The sequence below is a fragment of the Plectropomus leopardus genome, chromosome 3, assembly GCF_026936395.1.
Source record: "Plectropomus leopardus strain MGB_pleo_1.0 chromosome 3, ASM2693639v1, whole genome shotgun sequence".
In the NCBI taxonomy this organism is placed as follows: Eukaryota; Metazoa; Chordata; class Actinopteri; order Perciformes; family Serranidae; genus Plectropomus; species Plectropomus leopardus.
Genome location: NC_142178.1, coordinates 40,720,001 through 40,734,243, shown reverse-complemented (window position 1 = coordinate 40,734,243; position 14,243 = coordinate 40,720,001). Strand labels below are relative to the sequence as shown.

The window sequence follows — 14,243 nt, the reverse complement described above, 5'->3', positions numbered from 1 at the left end:
AACGTGGCGCCGAGGCCCGGCACAGCTCGCTTTGTTTTCATGCTGCTCCATGCTGCGTTCGGGACGCCCTGCCCGTTTTATATTTAGCGTTTAAGTACGACCACTTAGAGAATGTATGAAGTGGACTAGCTGCTAACTTTATTTTGCACGCCTGCAAAATGATTCACCTACCGTACAAGATTGTCACAATACATGTTTTGTCCCGTGTCACCGTGAGCGCAGCGCCACCTTCGGTTAGAGACGGCCGGCGGACAGCTTCGAGTGCGCCAACGACGCTTTATTAAAAAATAAAAACGACAAAAGGTGTGAGAGACTGTTTACCGTGTCAACACTCTTTGCATGAGATCTGCTGTTCGTACGACGCGCACCTCTGACTGTAAAAAACAGCACCGTACTGTAACTACAACGAAAACACAGCGAACACACTGACTGAGAAACGTCAGTGATTCTTCTGTAAATAACTCACTCTGCGACTCCAGGGGATACTCACGGATCACAGCTGGCGAGTCCAGAGCTTTTTTTTATCATCACATCTGTAATTCTGCAGAGTCCGCGTGGACGTTTACATCCAGCGTTGCGTCGGTTAGCGGAGGACGTTCAAACGTCGCAGACTTCTCTTCGTATTCAAATAGTTAACAGACTCAAACTGTTCGGTTCATAACTGGACTGCAGCACTTTTCACATCAACAGACCTTAAAGAGGTTTTATTGTGTCTTAATTATGTCCGAAACAAAAACTCTACAAAGGATCTAAAAAGAATTAAATGAATAAAAACGCTGAAATTGTCCTCAAAACGGCCGCAGCTCACTCCAAACAAAACGTGTTCAGAAAGACAACCAAACTCGTCAAATACCGACCGTGAAACTTTAGGTCAAACATGACTCACGAGGTGTCCTCCTGCGTCAGTTTTTGACGTTCAGGGACTGCGTGCCAATTTACGCTTGTTACGTGCATTGTTTTTCAAAATAAACATGTAGGTTTTTTTTTGTTTTTTTCTACAGAAATTTGCAATTTCTGCTTGTTACTACTACTATTTCTACATAATAATAATAATTATTATTATTATTATCATTAATTAATTAATGTAGCACAATTAATGCATCAAACACAACACAAAGAGCTGAACATAAAAGAACAAAAACGTAAAAAAAAAATACATCAAATAAAATTCTGATGAAATTGCAGGATAAGATAAGATAGATGTATTTTTATTTATTTTATTTAACCAGGTTGTTCCCAATGAAATCCAGAGTCTCTTTTTCAAGGGAGACAAAATACAATTCACAAGCACTAAAATCTGCATTTAAAGAGAAATATCTGTACGTCCGAAAATAACTTTCTGGAGTCAGACAGACTAAAAGCATCCACATCCTGCAGAATCTCTCAGTTTAGATTCAAAAACATTTAAGGACATCAGCTCCTCGAGTTTAAGTCATCCTGAAACATATTCCAGGCTGAGGGTGCACGATACCCAAAAGCACTTTTCGTTTGCAGCCATCAGTGGAAAACACTTTTTTTAAATAAACAGACAATGTGTGTAAAACACTTTGATTTTAGCTTTAAAAGGCTAAATTCTCCGGTTAGATTAAGTTACCGGCTGATTATGAAGTGGAATATGAAAGATTTTTGGTGCATGTTTTGTTTGTGTAGGAAAAGCGTAGAAACGATGCACGAGACGAGCCTGTACCGCTGCAAACGGAGCGTCCGTGTCCGACGCCGACGCCCACTGACAAAACGGCGTCACGCGAGGAGTTGGGAGTGAAAACAGGCCGTTTTGACTGCGGCTCAACGCGGTCCTGTGAGCTCGTAAAAACACTCCAACTCTTCATTTGTTGAAGTGCAAAGTTTCCACAGATTCAAATGTTGCCAAGACGCCAAAATTCGGCGCTCCGTTGTGTTTGTGAAAAGGTGTTTTTGGCTGAAAGAAGACGTGAAATTACGTTTTGTTTGGAGTTTCGTTAAACTGCTGCTTGGCGAGTTCAAACTGAACTACATTAATGTTCATTTGATTTCAGCTGATTTAACACTTTAAATTCCTTTTAAATCATGTGAGAATATGTTGTAACAGCTTTAGATTATGAGTAATCAAATTAAAACGTCTTCATGAATATGTAAAGTACATCACACTTTAGAATTTATTTTATAAAACGCAGAAAACCTAGTTGGAACAAATAAACTTGAATAATTATTGTAATTAATTACCAGATTTATGAACACATTTTTTAAGTTGATTCCTCATAAAAATGATGTAAAAAGGTATTTTGAAGTGTTATGTGTTTTATGAACACAGGTTTTTATGTTAATTACTGATAAAAATGAAATTGGTCCAACAAATATTTCCACATTATTTAAAAAGACATTTTTAAAGTGTAATATACTTAATCACCATAATTATGAACACAGTTAACTCCTAATAATCAGAAATAAAAAATAATTAATTAATTAAAGTTAATTAATTAAATAATTTTTATTTATTTTTATTTTTTTACATTATTTAAAAGTATTTTTCATGTTTTAATTAAGCAGGAAAACTATCACTTGTAAAGTGATTTCCAGAAAAAAAACCCTAAAAAACATACTCCAGTTCTGCTTACGACAAATTCCCAAAAAAGTCGTTCTCACACTATGAAAAATATTAACACTTTAAAGTTTTTTTTTTATCAACTGTAAAATATGACATTTCCATCACGTTACAAACTCTGCGACTTTGAAGCGTACGTGTCCCGAGACGTTCCTCCGACTGCACATTCAGCAGAAACTGTTAGTCACACAAATTTTTTTTAAAACATTTATACCTCATGAAGTACACACTACAACTACACACATGCACAAACACAACAGAGTATTAACGCTCCTCCCAAACATCCGCGTGATGACATCGTTGATATGTTCGTGCTGATCTTTTTGGGTAACAGGGTGAAACTGCACAGAAGTGCGTCGTGTCTTTGAGGCGAACGCTCGTCTCCGCGTCGGTTTGGTTTGCATCATTCATGTGTTCATCAGATCAGTGTGAACCTCGTGAATCTGAAAGGAACGCTCAGATACTTCGAGAAATCCTGATTTAAAATTAGCTGTTTCGAAGACGAAGAGCGTGAGACGTCCAGGACGCGTTTAGCCTAGCTTAGCACAAAGACTGGAAGCAGAGGGAAACTGTTAGCTCAGCTGCTAACTTTACAAGCATCTCGTTAGTTAATCGGACTGCGCGGCTGCAGACTGTGGATATAAACCTGACCGGCAGCAGGCGGGTTTACGTTAACCCCCAAACTGTGCAAGATGAAACTGTGAATGTAAAATACAGAAACGTTTAGAAAAAACTCCCATTTACTGCAAAAAAGTTTTTCCTCTCGCATGAGGTGATATTTCAGGCGAATTTAAAGACATATTTGTCCAAACTGCAGTGGAAATACGTTTTAGTCTTTTTGAGGTCACGTGACGCTGTGAGGTCACGTGACGCTGTGAGGTCACGTGACGCTGTGAGGTCATGTGACGTTGTGAGGTCACATGTGATCTGGCTCCCTCATGATGCAGCAGGAGCTACGAGAGCTGTTATTGCATCACATAACTCTGAGAAAGTTTTGTCAAACTGCTCAGCTTTCAAAGGGTTAAGCTGCTCTTATGAAAGTCTAAGTCGTCTTTTTTAAGTCAAAATTATGTGACGGTTTGTCAGATTTCCACCTCACAAATCTCAAAATCTGGTTTCAGTCACAGGAGAGAGGAGACTTTGACATGTGATTCATTCTGAGCAGAAAACTCAAACTTTGTTGACATAAAAAAGTAATAGTGAGCCAATGTTATGACATAACTACTAAATAAATCCAAATTCTGGGATAAAATTATGCTGAAAATCAATATTTTCACTGGCTCAGAAGAAGTTTGACTTCAAAAAGTGTCATAATTTGACTTGGACGCAGTTTCGACTAAATCTGAAATTATACATTTATTAGGTCAATATTATAAGAGGGAATTCTAACTTCTAACTCCTAATTTTGATGTTTTTAACCCACAATTCCTCTGTGAAATCGTGGACTACATCTCCCAGAAATCCCTCATACGTGGCCGCTCCCACGTATTAGGGGCTCGCCTTTCCATCACGGCTCCATAACACGCCTACGTGACCTCGGATTGAAATAATGTCGGCTAGTGCGGTGGCTGCAATAGAAGTAAAGCTGCTGATGTTTTGAACATCCGTCGCCATGGTTACTGGGACGTTATCACCTGAGGAGAGGTCACATGACATCACTCAGTGGAAACACAGTCAGCTCCACGTTGAGTTTTATCACATTTACAAATTATCACTTCAGTTTTGGTGAAATCTGTGAAATCTGTGATTTCCGCCGGCGGTCTCTGAAATCCTTCACTACTGAAAACAACAACAATAACCTCAGAGCTTAACACGAGTGCTTCGTTCTGTTCGTGAATTGTTTTAACCCTTTGAAACCTGATTAATGACACAGAAATTAGCAAGACATTAGTAAAAAGTCCAAAAATTACCTGAAAATCAGAAAGAAAAAAGAAAGAAAAGAAGGTTAAAAAACAACAAAAGGAAAATGACATGAAAAACGTTCAGGTCCATGCTGGTCCAGGTCATCTGTGAGTCCAGTTATGGCAGTTCTGGATGATCAACGCCCCAGAATCGGGCCAAATAAATCGGCCTGAATCTCTCGTTTATTCCAAGTCTCAGCCAAGCTCGGCAACTCAACACAGCCGGACTCGTTTCTTCCGGCGTGCCGAGTTTGGGCCGATGCCGGGCCGGGTCGTTTTGGTCTACCTGAGCAGGGACGCCGTGCTCGCTCGCTGCTCTCAGCGCCGGTTAACAAACCGCTCTGCTGCTAACTGCTGCTAAAACCAGAGCGTCTCCAGACTTCCAGTCTTTGTGCTAAGCTAAGCTAACGGCGCTGTCAGCTGAAACCGAGCGTCGGTCTTCTGTTCTCGGTATTTCCTGAAAAGTCTGAATGTTTCTTCCCAGTTTTTTGCAATAACGGCAGCGTCTGTGTTGTGGATTTGAGGAGGCCGGAGGAGCTCACAGTGTTTTTCCGTGTGATGATCCGTGAGTGTCTTTCACTTGTATGATAAACATGTAAGCGTTTTTTTCTATCACTATACGACTGTACAGTTCTGCTTGTATAATTTACAGGTACAGCATGTATTTTAAACTTTTTGTAAATTCCAATAACTGTGTACATATATACAGAAATGTAGAAAGTCATTAGGTTTGCAGTTACTCTCCAATAGCATGATCATTAGCGGGGTTTAGTATGTATGTACAGGCTGTATGTTCGATCTTTATGAACGGAAACACTTGAAAATCACACGATATCAGACTGCGTGCTGTCTAATGATAAACTCTGCAATGCATTTTTTTGTGCCTTTTATATCAATGTATGTAATCTAGACAATCTTGAAAAGCTTGTGTACAACCAAAATGACATTAAAATGGTTTTGGGGGCAAAAAAACTCAGATCCTGCTGTTTTTATTTCTGCCGCTGACCGTCACGAAACGCTTCCTTTCAGACGTCCACCGCTCTCTTTCTGTTTTTGTTAGAACAATTAAAATCAGCGTTATTTTGGGCGTCAGGTGGTCGAGCGAGCCCCCGTGCACAGAGGCTACCTCCCCGCCACAGCGGCCACGAGTTTGAACACATTTCATACAACAGGACAGTTCAAAGAGCTTTACAGAGAAATAACATAAAAATATTATAAAAAATACTAAATTAAAATTACAAAAGGATTTCTCTTAAAATTTACATGTAAAAAATATATTTTTTTAAAAGTGCAGAGAAGAAAAACGATTATTTGAAATAAAAATGATAAAGGCAAAAAGTAAAAAAAAAAAATTAAAAAATGAAATAACAAAAAAGTGGATGATCTCTGAACCAGTTTTGCAAACTTGTCGACTTTATTTCTAAAAAGCATCCGGCAGCAGATTGAGTAATTAATTCAGAGCATGAGAGAAAGTGAGAAGTATATTCAGACAATTATCCGTGAGACTGAGTCCGCTGTTGCTCGCAGCGATCACGACGTCACAGCGGGTGAAAATGATTTCGTCGCCGCTCCTCCAGACGTTTGACGTGTTTCGGGCTGAAGGGATCAGATGCTGATGGTTACGTTTGAACCCACACACTAACTTACAGACATCTCTTTCACCGTGTTAGTATATGAGAAAACGTGCTTTTTGGGCGCCATGACATCACGTGAACGTGATGAGCCCGTGATAGACGGACGCAACAAGTATTTAAAAGCAAACATTAACATTAATTCTTTGAGACGTGGATTGACATTTTGTTGTTGTTGTTGTTGTTGTTGTTGTTTTGTTTTGCTGCGCTCAGATGCCTTTCACAAACTATTTAACCCTTTGAAACCTAAGAAATGTCCCACAAATCTAAAGACGTAAGTAGAAGGTGACAAGAAAATGATCTCAAAATTTGGTTTGAAATAAAAAAAATTTCAAAAACATCTCATCTGTTTCTCAGGAGCAGCAGAAAAAAACGGTTTTTTACTTCAATTTTTTGAGAAAAATATTATTTTTGAAAAGGATTTTCAGCACTTTTCGTGTGTTTTTTTGTTTCTTGTTGCTTTCCTTTTTTGCTCATTTTCTCGATTTGTCTTGAACTCTTAAACGTGTTCAGAGATCCGTGTCCTCTTGTTTTGTTTAGATTTAGTTGTAATAAAGTTTTTTGTTGTGTTGTTTTTCAGACGTTGTCGCCGGAGCAGATCAGCCCGTCGCCGCCGTCTCCGGACTACCGGACGAAGGGTCAGAGCGACGAGAAGGAGCACTTCCACATCCTGCCTCAGCTGCAGGCCAAGAGGGCCGACTTCCTCACCGTCATGCTCACCGGCACGCTGCCGCAGCGCCGCAGCTTCGCCGCGCCGGACGAAGAAGTCCAAGAACCCGTGGGGCCGAGGGACGACGACGTCACCAAGAGCGAGTCCAACAGCGAGGCCAGCCAGAAGAGCACCGAGCGCAGCCAGGACGCCGCGCCCTCCACACTCATGGCCGAAGACCAGCGGGGCCCAAGGGAGCACGCCTCAGCGGCCGACGCAGACCCGGACCTGGAGGACGCCTCCAAAACCCTCGTCCTCTTCTCCCCTGGAGACACCCGGAAGTCGCCCTCTGGTGGCGATCACGCTCTGGAGGGCGAGCTCGCCACGCCGTGTGCACTCAACTCCCGCCTCCTGGTTGGGGAGGCGACTCAGCCCGAAGGCGCGGAGACCGGCCGCTTGTCCCCGGCGCTCAGGTCGGACCTGAGGCCGTCCACACCCATCGCTCCCGCCTCACCGCCCTTCACCAAAGTCGAGCGCACTTTCATCCACATCGCAGAGACGTCGCACCTCAACGTCATGTCTTCCAACGGTCACTCTGCCAGGGACAGCGACCGGGAGGTCCTCGCCATCATGAAGGCGTCCGCCGTGGAGGACGACAGCCGAGAGCCGGAGCAGGCCCCGGAGACAGAGGAGTCTCCAGAGGAGGTGGTGCCCGACCAACCAGCAGACAAATACCCCAAAACTGAGAACGGTCCGTCAGCGGGCCCGGCCCCGTCTCTGGAGCCCGTCCCAGAGGTCGTGTCTCCGGTTCACGAACGCGCTGATGTGACCCAGGAGTCCCAGAGACCGCCGTCACCCAGTGAGGATGCTGCCAAGCTTCAGACCACTGCGCCGGAGCCGGCGGCCTCCAAGCCCAGACTCCGAAGTCGGATCCCGGTCCTCATCTCGGAGGAGGACTCGGGCTCGGAGCAGTCCTCGTCCCTCTCGGCTCGCGCTCGGCTGCAGCAGCGCGCCCGGCAGCTGGATTTGGCCCGCATGCTGGTCCAGAAGCAGCAGGGCCGCTGGATGAGGCGGAGGATGCTGTCCGGGACGTCCTCATCCCTGTCCTCCGGGGACGAGGAGCGTCGGAGGGCATCTGAGACTCTGTCAACCGCCGGCTCCGAGGAGGACACGCACACCTCGGACGAGTCCAAGAGGAGCTCCCGTCTCAAACCCACCGAGGAGCAGGGGTCCAAGGAGAGCAGGAGCAGGATCCCGCGGCCGGTCACCCCCATCAAGAGGCCGTCAGGAGGACTCGCTGCCGCCGCTCCGTCTCCTCTGTCCGTCACAGAGTCCAGCGGAACCAGAGGAGCGCCGTCCTTCACCAACGGGTACGATTCGGTTTTTTACCTTCAGTGTGCACGAGCTTCGATTCAGAAGGTTTGTTTTAGGAAACGTCCCGAACGGGATTCAACGCCCCCGAACACGAACCCCCCGAGTCATCTGACCCTCAGTATCTGCCCCGAGTCCTGACTCGAAAAACACGTCTGCATCCGGACACCACCATAACGGTTTTTATTTCCCCAAAAGTAAAGAAAGTAAAAACATCTGATATGACCCTCAATTTCACTCAGAGCAGCTTTTATTTTTGTTGTTGTTTTTAAAGTAACACAGTAAACAAGATAAAAATATTTTGAAATGGCTCTTAACTTCACTGAGGACAGCATTTTTTATTATAAAATAAAAATGTAAAAATATTTTTAGATGACTCTTATCACAGTTGGGACTATTCCTGGTTAAATAAAATAAAATGAAGAATTCCACTCAGTGCAGAATTTTTATTATCAAATAAAGCAAAGTCATATTATATTATATTAAATAATATTATAATATAATAAGTAATAATAATGAATTTTATTTATAGGCGGTTTTCACAATACTCACAGACGCTTAACAAGCAAAATCAAATAAAGTCAGTAACAGAATAAATAAAACCAAATGAATAAAAGCAGAACAAACAAGCATGAAATGTGCATATATATTATGTTATATATTGTATTATATTATATTATATTATATTATATTACATTATATTATATTATATTATATTGTATTATATTGTGTTATGTTATATTAGATATCAAATGAATATTTTCTGTGAAATAAATATTCCTGTAGGAATTAAAGGAATGACGCCTTCGTTTGACTCTTGTGTTTGCAGGAGTCAGAAGATCGGACTCAGCACTCTCAGCACTCAACGAAAACCCAAACCCGTGTCCCCCAGGTCATCCTCCTCGTGTCCCCGTCCGTCCGCCGGCCCATCCGGCAGCCCTCGAATGCCCCTGCGAGTCCTTTTTGGGACCCGCCGCAGCCTTAGCTCCACCCACTGCAGGACTGACAGCCCCTCCCCTCAGAGAGTCTGTCCGTCCAGGCAGCCGCTCTCCGTCCGGGCCCCGACCGTCCCCGTGCTCCCGCCCAGGACTGCCACCACCATGCGGCGCAGCGCCTCGCAGGAAGCCACCGCGCAGACCTCCTCCGGCACCACGCCCTCCAGGACCAGGCCCAAAGCAGCCGGCGCCGCCAAGGGGAAGCCGAACGGCAGGGAGAAGGCGGTGCCCGCTAGATAATACAAAGAGACTCCCCGCTGAGACATGTTTGTGTGTAATCTGACGCCTCAAAGGTTCTCGTCTGACTCCCCGTCAGACTGAGACGCCACAATCACCTCCGGCTCATCTCACGCACTCTGACCTCGCCTTTCCTCCACGGACGGCCGACTCCGCTTTCTTCACGGGCTTCCAGTAATCCTGACTGACTGTCGCTGAGGAGCGCTGCTGCCATGGTGCTACGACGCGTCTGCCGCTCCCGCTCTAACCCTTCGACCGCTTTAACCCTTTCAGACCCGAGAAAATGAGTCTGACCTCTTTCAAAGACGCGGGAGAGAGATCGAATGGCCCAAAAATGACCAAAAAATTTGTGAGGAAGAAAAAAAAGCTATAAGAAATTCATCTGAAAATAAGCAACAAAAAAAGGAACGAACAAGAAAAAAAACACAAAAATATGCTGAAACTGTATTTATTCTATATGTATTCATTATATACTTTTTTAATTTAATATTTCCAAATTAGTTTGATTTCTTTCAATGAGCAATTTAACTAGAAATGGCCCCAAAATTACCAAAAAATTTGTAAAATTAAAAAAAGAAACACACAAGAAATATACCTGAAAATAAGGAACACAAAAGTAGAAAACAAATACAAAATATCACGAAAATAACTGTGAAATGTGCTCAGATGGTATTTATTTGATGTATTTATTAGATTTGTCTGTAACATCATTTTTAAATATAAATTCATTATAATTATTATAGTTAGAAAATATCATTTTCTAAACATTTTACCCTTATTTAATGTAATTTCATTTTTTAATTTTTTTAAAGTAATTTTTCAGTTTTCATGTCCCATTTTAATAATTTCTTGCCATTTTTGGAACATTTTTTAGTTTATCTCTTCTTTTATTCTTATGTTATATTCTCCATATTTTTGTGTATCTGTGTTTTTTGTACGTTCTGTGTAATACACTACAGGCGATGAATAAACTCATCTGTCTACTGTTAATCTTAACCCTTAAAAACCTGAGCAAACTGGTCAAACCTCTTCTTCTTGGGCAGAAAGTAATGAGTAATGTTACAGGACTTGGCCCAAAAATTAGCAGGAAATTAGTAAAAAATTAATAAATACATAAAATTAACAAGAAAGCTGCTACTGAAAATAAGCAAAAAATCAAAGTGACAAACAGAAACAAACAGGAAAATTATTAAATCATAAATATGTATACTTTTTGTTTCTGTTAAATCGTTTAAAATATCTGGTTAAATAATTATTCATGTTGTTTTCTGGACATTTTCCCTTTAAATTTTCCTCATTTGTTTTGTTTCACAACTAATTTTTTACAACTAATTTTTAGGTAAATGTAATAAACTTATCTAAGGTTTACTTCTTTAGTGGAGAGCAATGAGTAATGTTACAACACATGGCCCAAAAATGAGCAGAAAATTAGTTTAAAAAAAGCAACAAGAAAACCTTTTTGTTACATAATGTTAAATATATGGTTAAATAATTATACATGTTGTTTTCTGGACTTTTTTAATTGTCCTCTTTTTTAGGTCATTTTCTTGTTTTTGCATTCGATTGAATTTCTTGCAGTTTTCTTTTAAGACTGTTGCGATGTTGGTCGTCCCCTCCGTGTTTTGGGAGGAAATCTGACCCGTCTCCTCGGCCTGTAAACGGTCAAAAAGCTCGTGAAAGGCGTCTGAACCGCGGCACAAGAGAACTGATCCAGGTTTCGAAGGGTTAACTGTTTTCTGGAGCAGAGAACGAACCAGTTTCAGAGACCGCCCCTCTCCCAGTCCTCCCAGCTCGTCCACAGCTCTGCCGCTCCGCTGACGGCGCTCGGTTCACATTGCATGGAGACGTATATCACACATACATTCAGTCTGTAGACGGAGAACCTGTAAAGGATTCCCTATAGCTCCTCCCTTCATACTGGGACAAAAGGCCCGAAAAAAGACCAAACTGGACTGGTGCGAAAGCCGAATACTGCTGGCGTGATAGTAGATTCCTCCTGTACTCATTATGGAAGAAGAGTTGGATGTGAAGAGAAATAAAGCTCACGGTGTGACGATGGGCATGCTTTAATCATGTTATCCTTTGCTCGATGCTCTGAATTGTATATAACTTTATTCCCATAAAGACGTCTTTATTTTTTATCTCGCCAAGCAGAGTGTACGTTTCCAGTCTTCTGTTCCAGTGTGTCGGCCTGTTTTTTTAACGCATGAGAAAAACAGGGTTAACCGTGACAGGAAGTCCCGGCTGCTTGGATTGTGCTGACAGTGCGAAGGTCGGCGTGCTGTCGGAGCCCGTGTTGTGTTTGTGCGGGTCGACGACGCCGAGCTGTGAAGTAAAGTCTTGGTCATGTGGATCGGCGTCTTGTCTTCTTTTCTCACTGGTTTCCAGTTCACCCAGTGTCCTTTTTCTCAGCCCACTTTGGATGAAACCACGTCCATGTCGCAGTGGCATCGATAGGCCCAGATACCCAAGGCTTCAGTCTTTCATTAATACATGGACATTTATTATAAATGTTATAGCTATAATATCAAAACTGCAAAAAATGAAAAAAAACCCAAAACAAAACAAGGTTTTTGGAAATTACCAAAACTTTTAAAAACTTTTATCAGGAAAGCAAATCACCAAAAAAATATTACAAGAAAAAAAAGATCACCCAAAAATTTAAAGGAAAAAGAAAATCAACATTTTTTCAAATCACAAAAATCTTTTAAGAAAAAAAAGATCATCAAAATAAATTTCAAGGAAAAAAATCAGTAACATATAAAGACAAAATAATGCTAACATTTAAAATAATAATAAAAATGTTAATAATTATTATTAGATTTGTTATTATTATTATATATTATATTATATTGTATTATATTGTATTATATTATATTATATTATATTATATTATATTATATTATATTATTATTATTATATTATATTATATTATATTATATTATATTATATTATATTATATTATATTATATTATATTGTATTATATTGTATTATATTGTATTATATTATATTATATTATATTATATTATATATTATTATTATATTATATTATATTATATTATATTATATTATATTATATTATATATTATTATTATATTATATTATATTATATTATATTATATTATATATTTTTATTATTATTATTATTATTATTATTATGTGTAGCAGTATGATGGTTGGTTCTCGGGTCCTCCTCCAGGTGGCGGTAACTCTTTTTGGCGGTAACGACTCACCGGAAACCACGAAGAAGAAGCGGCGGAAATGACGCAGGTGTAAGATGGCGGTGCAGGTGCAGGTGTGCTGTTTGGACCGGTTTCCGGCTCACCTGAGTCCTCTGGACGTGTTAATCCTGCAGTCTGAGCTCGGCTCGGTGCTCCGGCAGGACTGCGACCCGCCGACCGTCCTCTTCACCCCGCAGCGGCCGCAGGGCCCCGCAGCACCGGGCCTTCTGCTGCGCGTCCACCCGACCACCGAGGAGGAGACCGGGGGCCGCGGAGGACCGGAGCCCGGGGGCCGCGGGGTCCGGCTCTTCGTCAGCCGCCTCCTCCTGCGGCTCCACGGCAGCACCGGGACGGTCCGGGCTCTGGAGCCGGTGCCGCTGGACAGACTGGTGCTGGGAGCCCGCAGCCGGTGGAGCCTCCGCCGGGCCGAAGCGGAGCGGCTCACCGCGGCGCTGCTGGAGCTCTGCAGCCCGGGACAGTGGCTGCTGGCCCGGCGGGGAGAGCCGCTGCTGCTGCCCCCTCACCCGCCGCTGGGAGAGGACCCGGGACACGAACAGGGACACAAACCAGGACACGAGCCGGAACACGAGCCGGAACACGAACCGGAACACGATCCGGGACACGATCCGGGACACGATCCGGGACACGAACCGGGACACGAACCGGGACAGGTGAGCGAGTAAACAGTGAGCAGCATGAAAATAGCAATAAAATAAAGTGAATTATTGCGTGTGTGAATGTTTCTCTGATTAACCCTTTCAGAGCCAAATGATGAAACACTCAAAAACAAACAAACAAACAAACAAACAAAAAGCTGTCATGGTGGATTTTTCCTCCTAAATGCGACCATGAATCATTAGGGACTGTTCGTTATTTATGAGGAGGGGTACTCTGTGTGTGTGTGTGTGTGTGTGTGTGTGTGTGTGTGTGTGTGTGTGTGTGTGTTTCATGCGGGGGACATTTGAAGGTTTTTACTTTGTGTTTAATAAAAAAACAACTGAATTTTGAAGAAACTTGTCAGTTTTTAAAAATAAAATTTTAGTGACTTAAAACAAAAAATAGGTGATTTTTAAAGAAAACTGATTTTTTTTGTGTCTTTAAAATTGTCGGTGATTTTTTTTTTTAATTTGATAAAGTTTGGCAAGTTTTGAGGAAAATATTTTGGCATTTTTTTTCCTTAAGACATTTTTAGCGATTTAAAAACATATTGATCATTTTCTTTGTTTTTGGAGAATTTGTGGTGACATTTAAAAAACATTCGTTTTTTTTCCATTTGCATTTTTGTTGACGTTGACATTTTGGTGATTTAAAAACAAAATCCATAAAATGAATTTCAATTTTTTTTTTCAAAAGTTTAGTTGATTGTTAAAGAAAAGATTTTGGTGATAAATTTCTTTTATAATTTTTTGGTTATTTTTCAAGAAAACAAGTTGGCTTTTTTTCATTCAAGTCAAATTTTTAAAGGAACTTTCCTGCGTTTTCTCTTTTTTCTCTTAAAACATTTTTTGTGATTTATAAAGAAAACTTTTTTGTGATTTTCCTTGTCTTTAGGATTTTTGGGAACATGTAAAAAACTTAAAAAAAAATTTTTCTGGGGTGATTTTTTTTAAGAACACATGGCGAATTTTTAAAATTATCTTTTGGAAACAGCATTTT

At 41.4% G+C, this 14,243-nt stretch overlaps 2 protein-coding genes across 9 annotated transcripts in view; both read left to right on the top strand.

The window, feature by feature from the left end:
• ttbk1a (tau tubulin kinase 1a) overlaps nucleotides 1-11,716 on the top strand; it is a 52,390-nt gene extending 40,674 nt beyond the window's left edge. For all 6 annotated transcript variants that reach the window (XM_088075145.1, XM_088075143.1, XM_088075144.1 and 3 more), the window contains 2 exons: nucleotides 6,694-8,132; nucleotides 8,963-11,716. In XM_088075145.1, coding sequence (XP_087931271.1) covers nucleotides 6,694-8,132; nucleotides 8,963-9,368 — 1,845 coding nt within the window. In that variant the 3' untranslated portion in view covers nucleotides 9,369-11,716. The remainder of the gene's footprint in view (nucleotides 1-6,693; nucleotides 8,133-8,962) is intronic.
• Nucleotides 11,717-12,608: 892 nt separating this feature from the next.
• Nucleotides 12,609-14,243, top strand: part of pex6 (peroxisomal biogenesis factor 6) — a 15,416-nt gene continuing 13,781 nt past the window's right edge. The window contains exon 1 of one of the 3 annotated variants that reach the window (XM_088075163.1): nucleotides 12,609-13,258. In XM_088075163.1, the coding sequence (XP_087931289.1) occupies nucleotides 12,644-13,258 (615 nt within the window). In that variant the 5' untranslated portion in view covers nucleotides 12,609-12,643. The remainder of the gene's footprint in view (nucleotides 13,259-14,243) is intronic. The other 2 variants (XM_088075162.1, XM_088075161.1) reach the window with 2 other exon arrangements.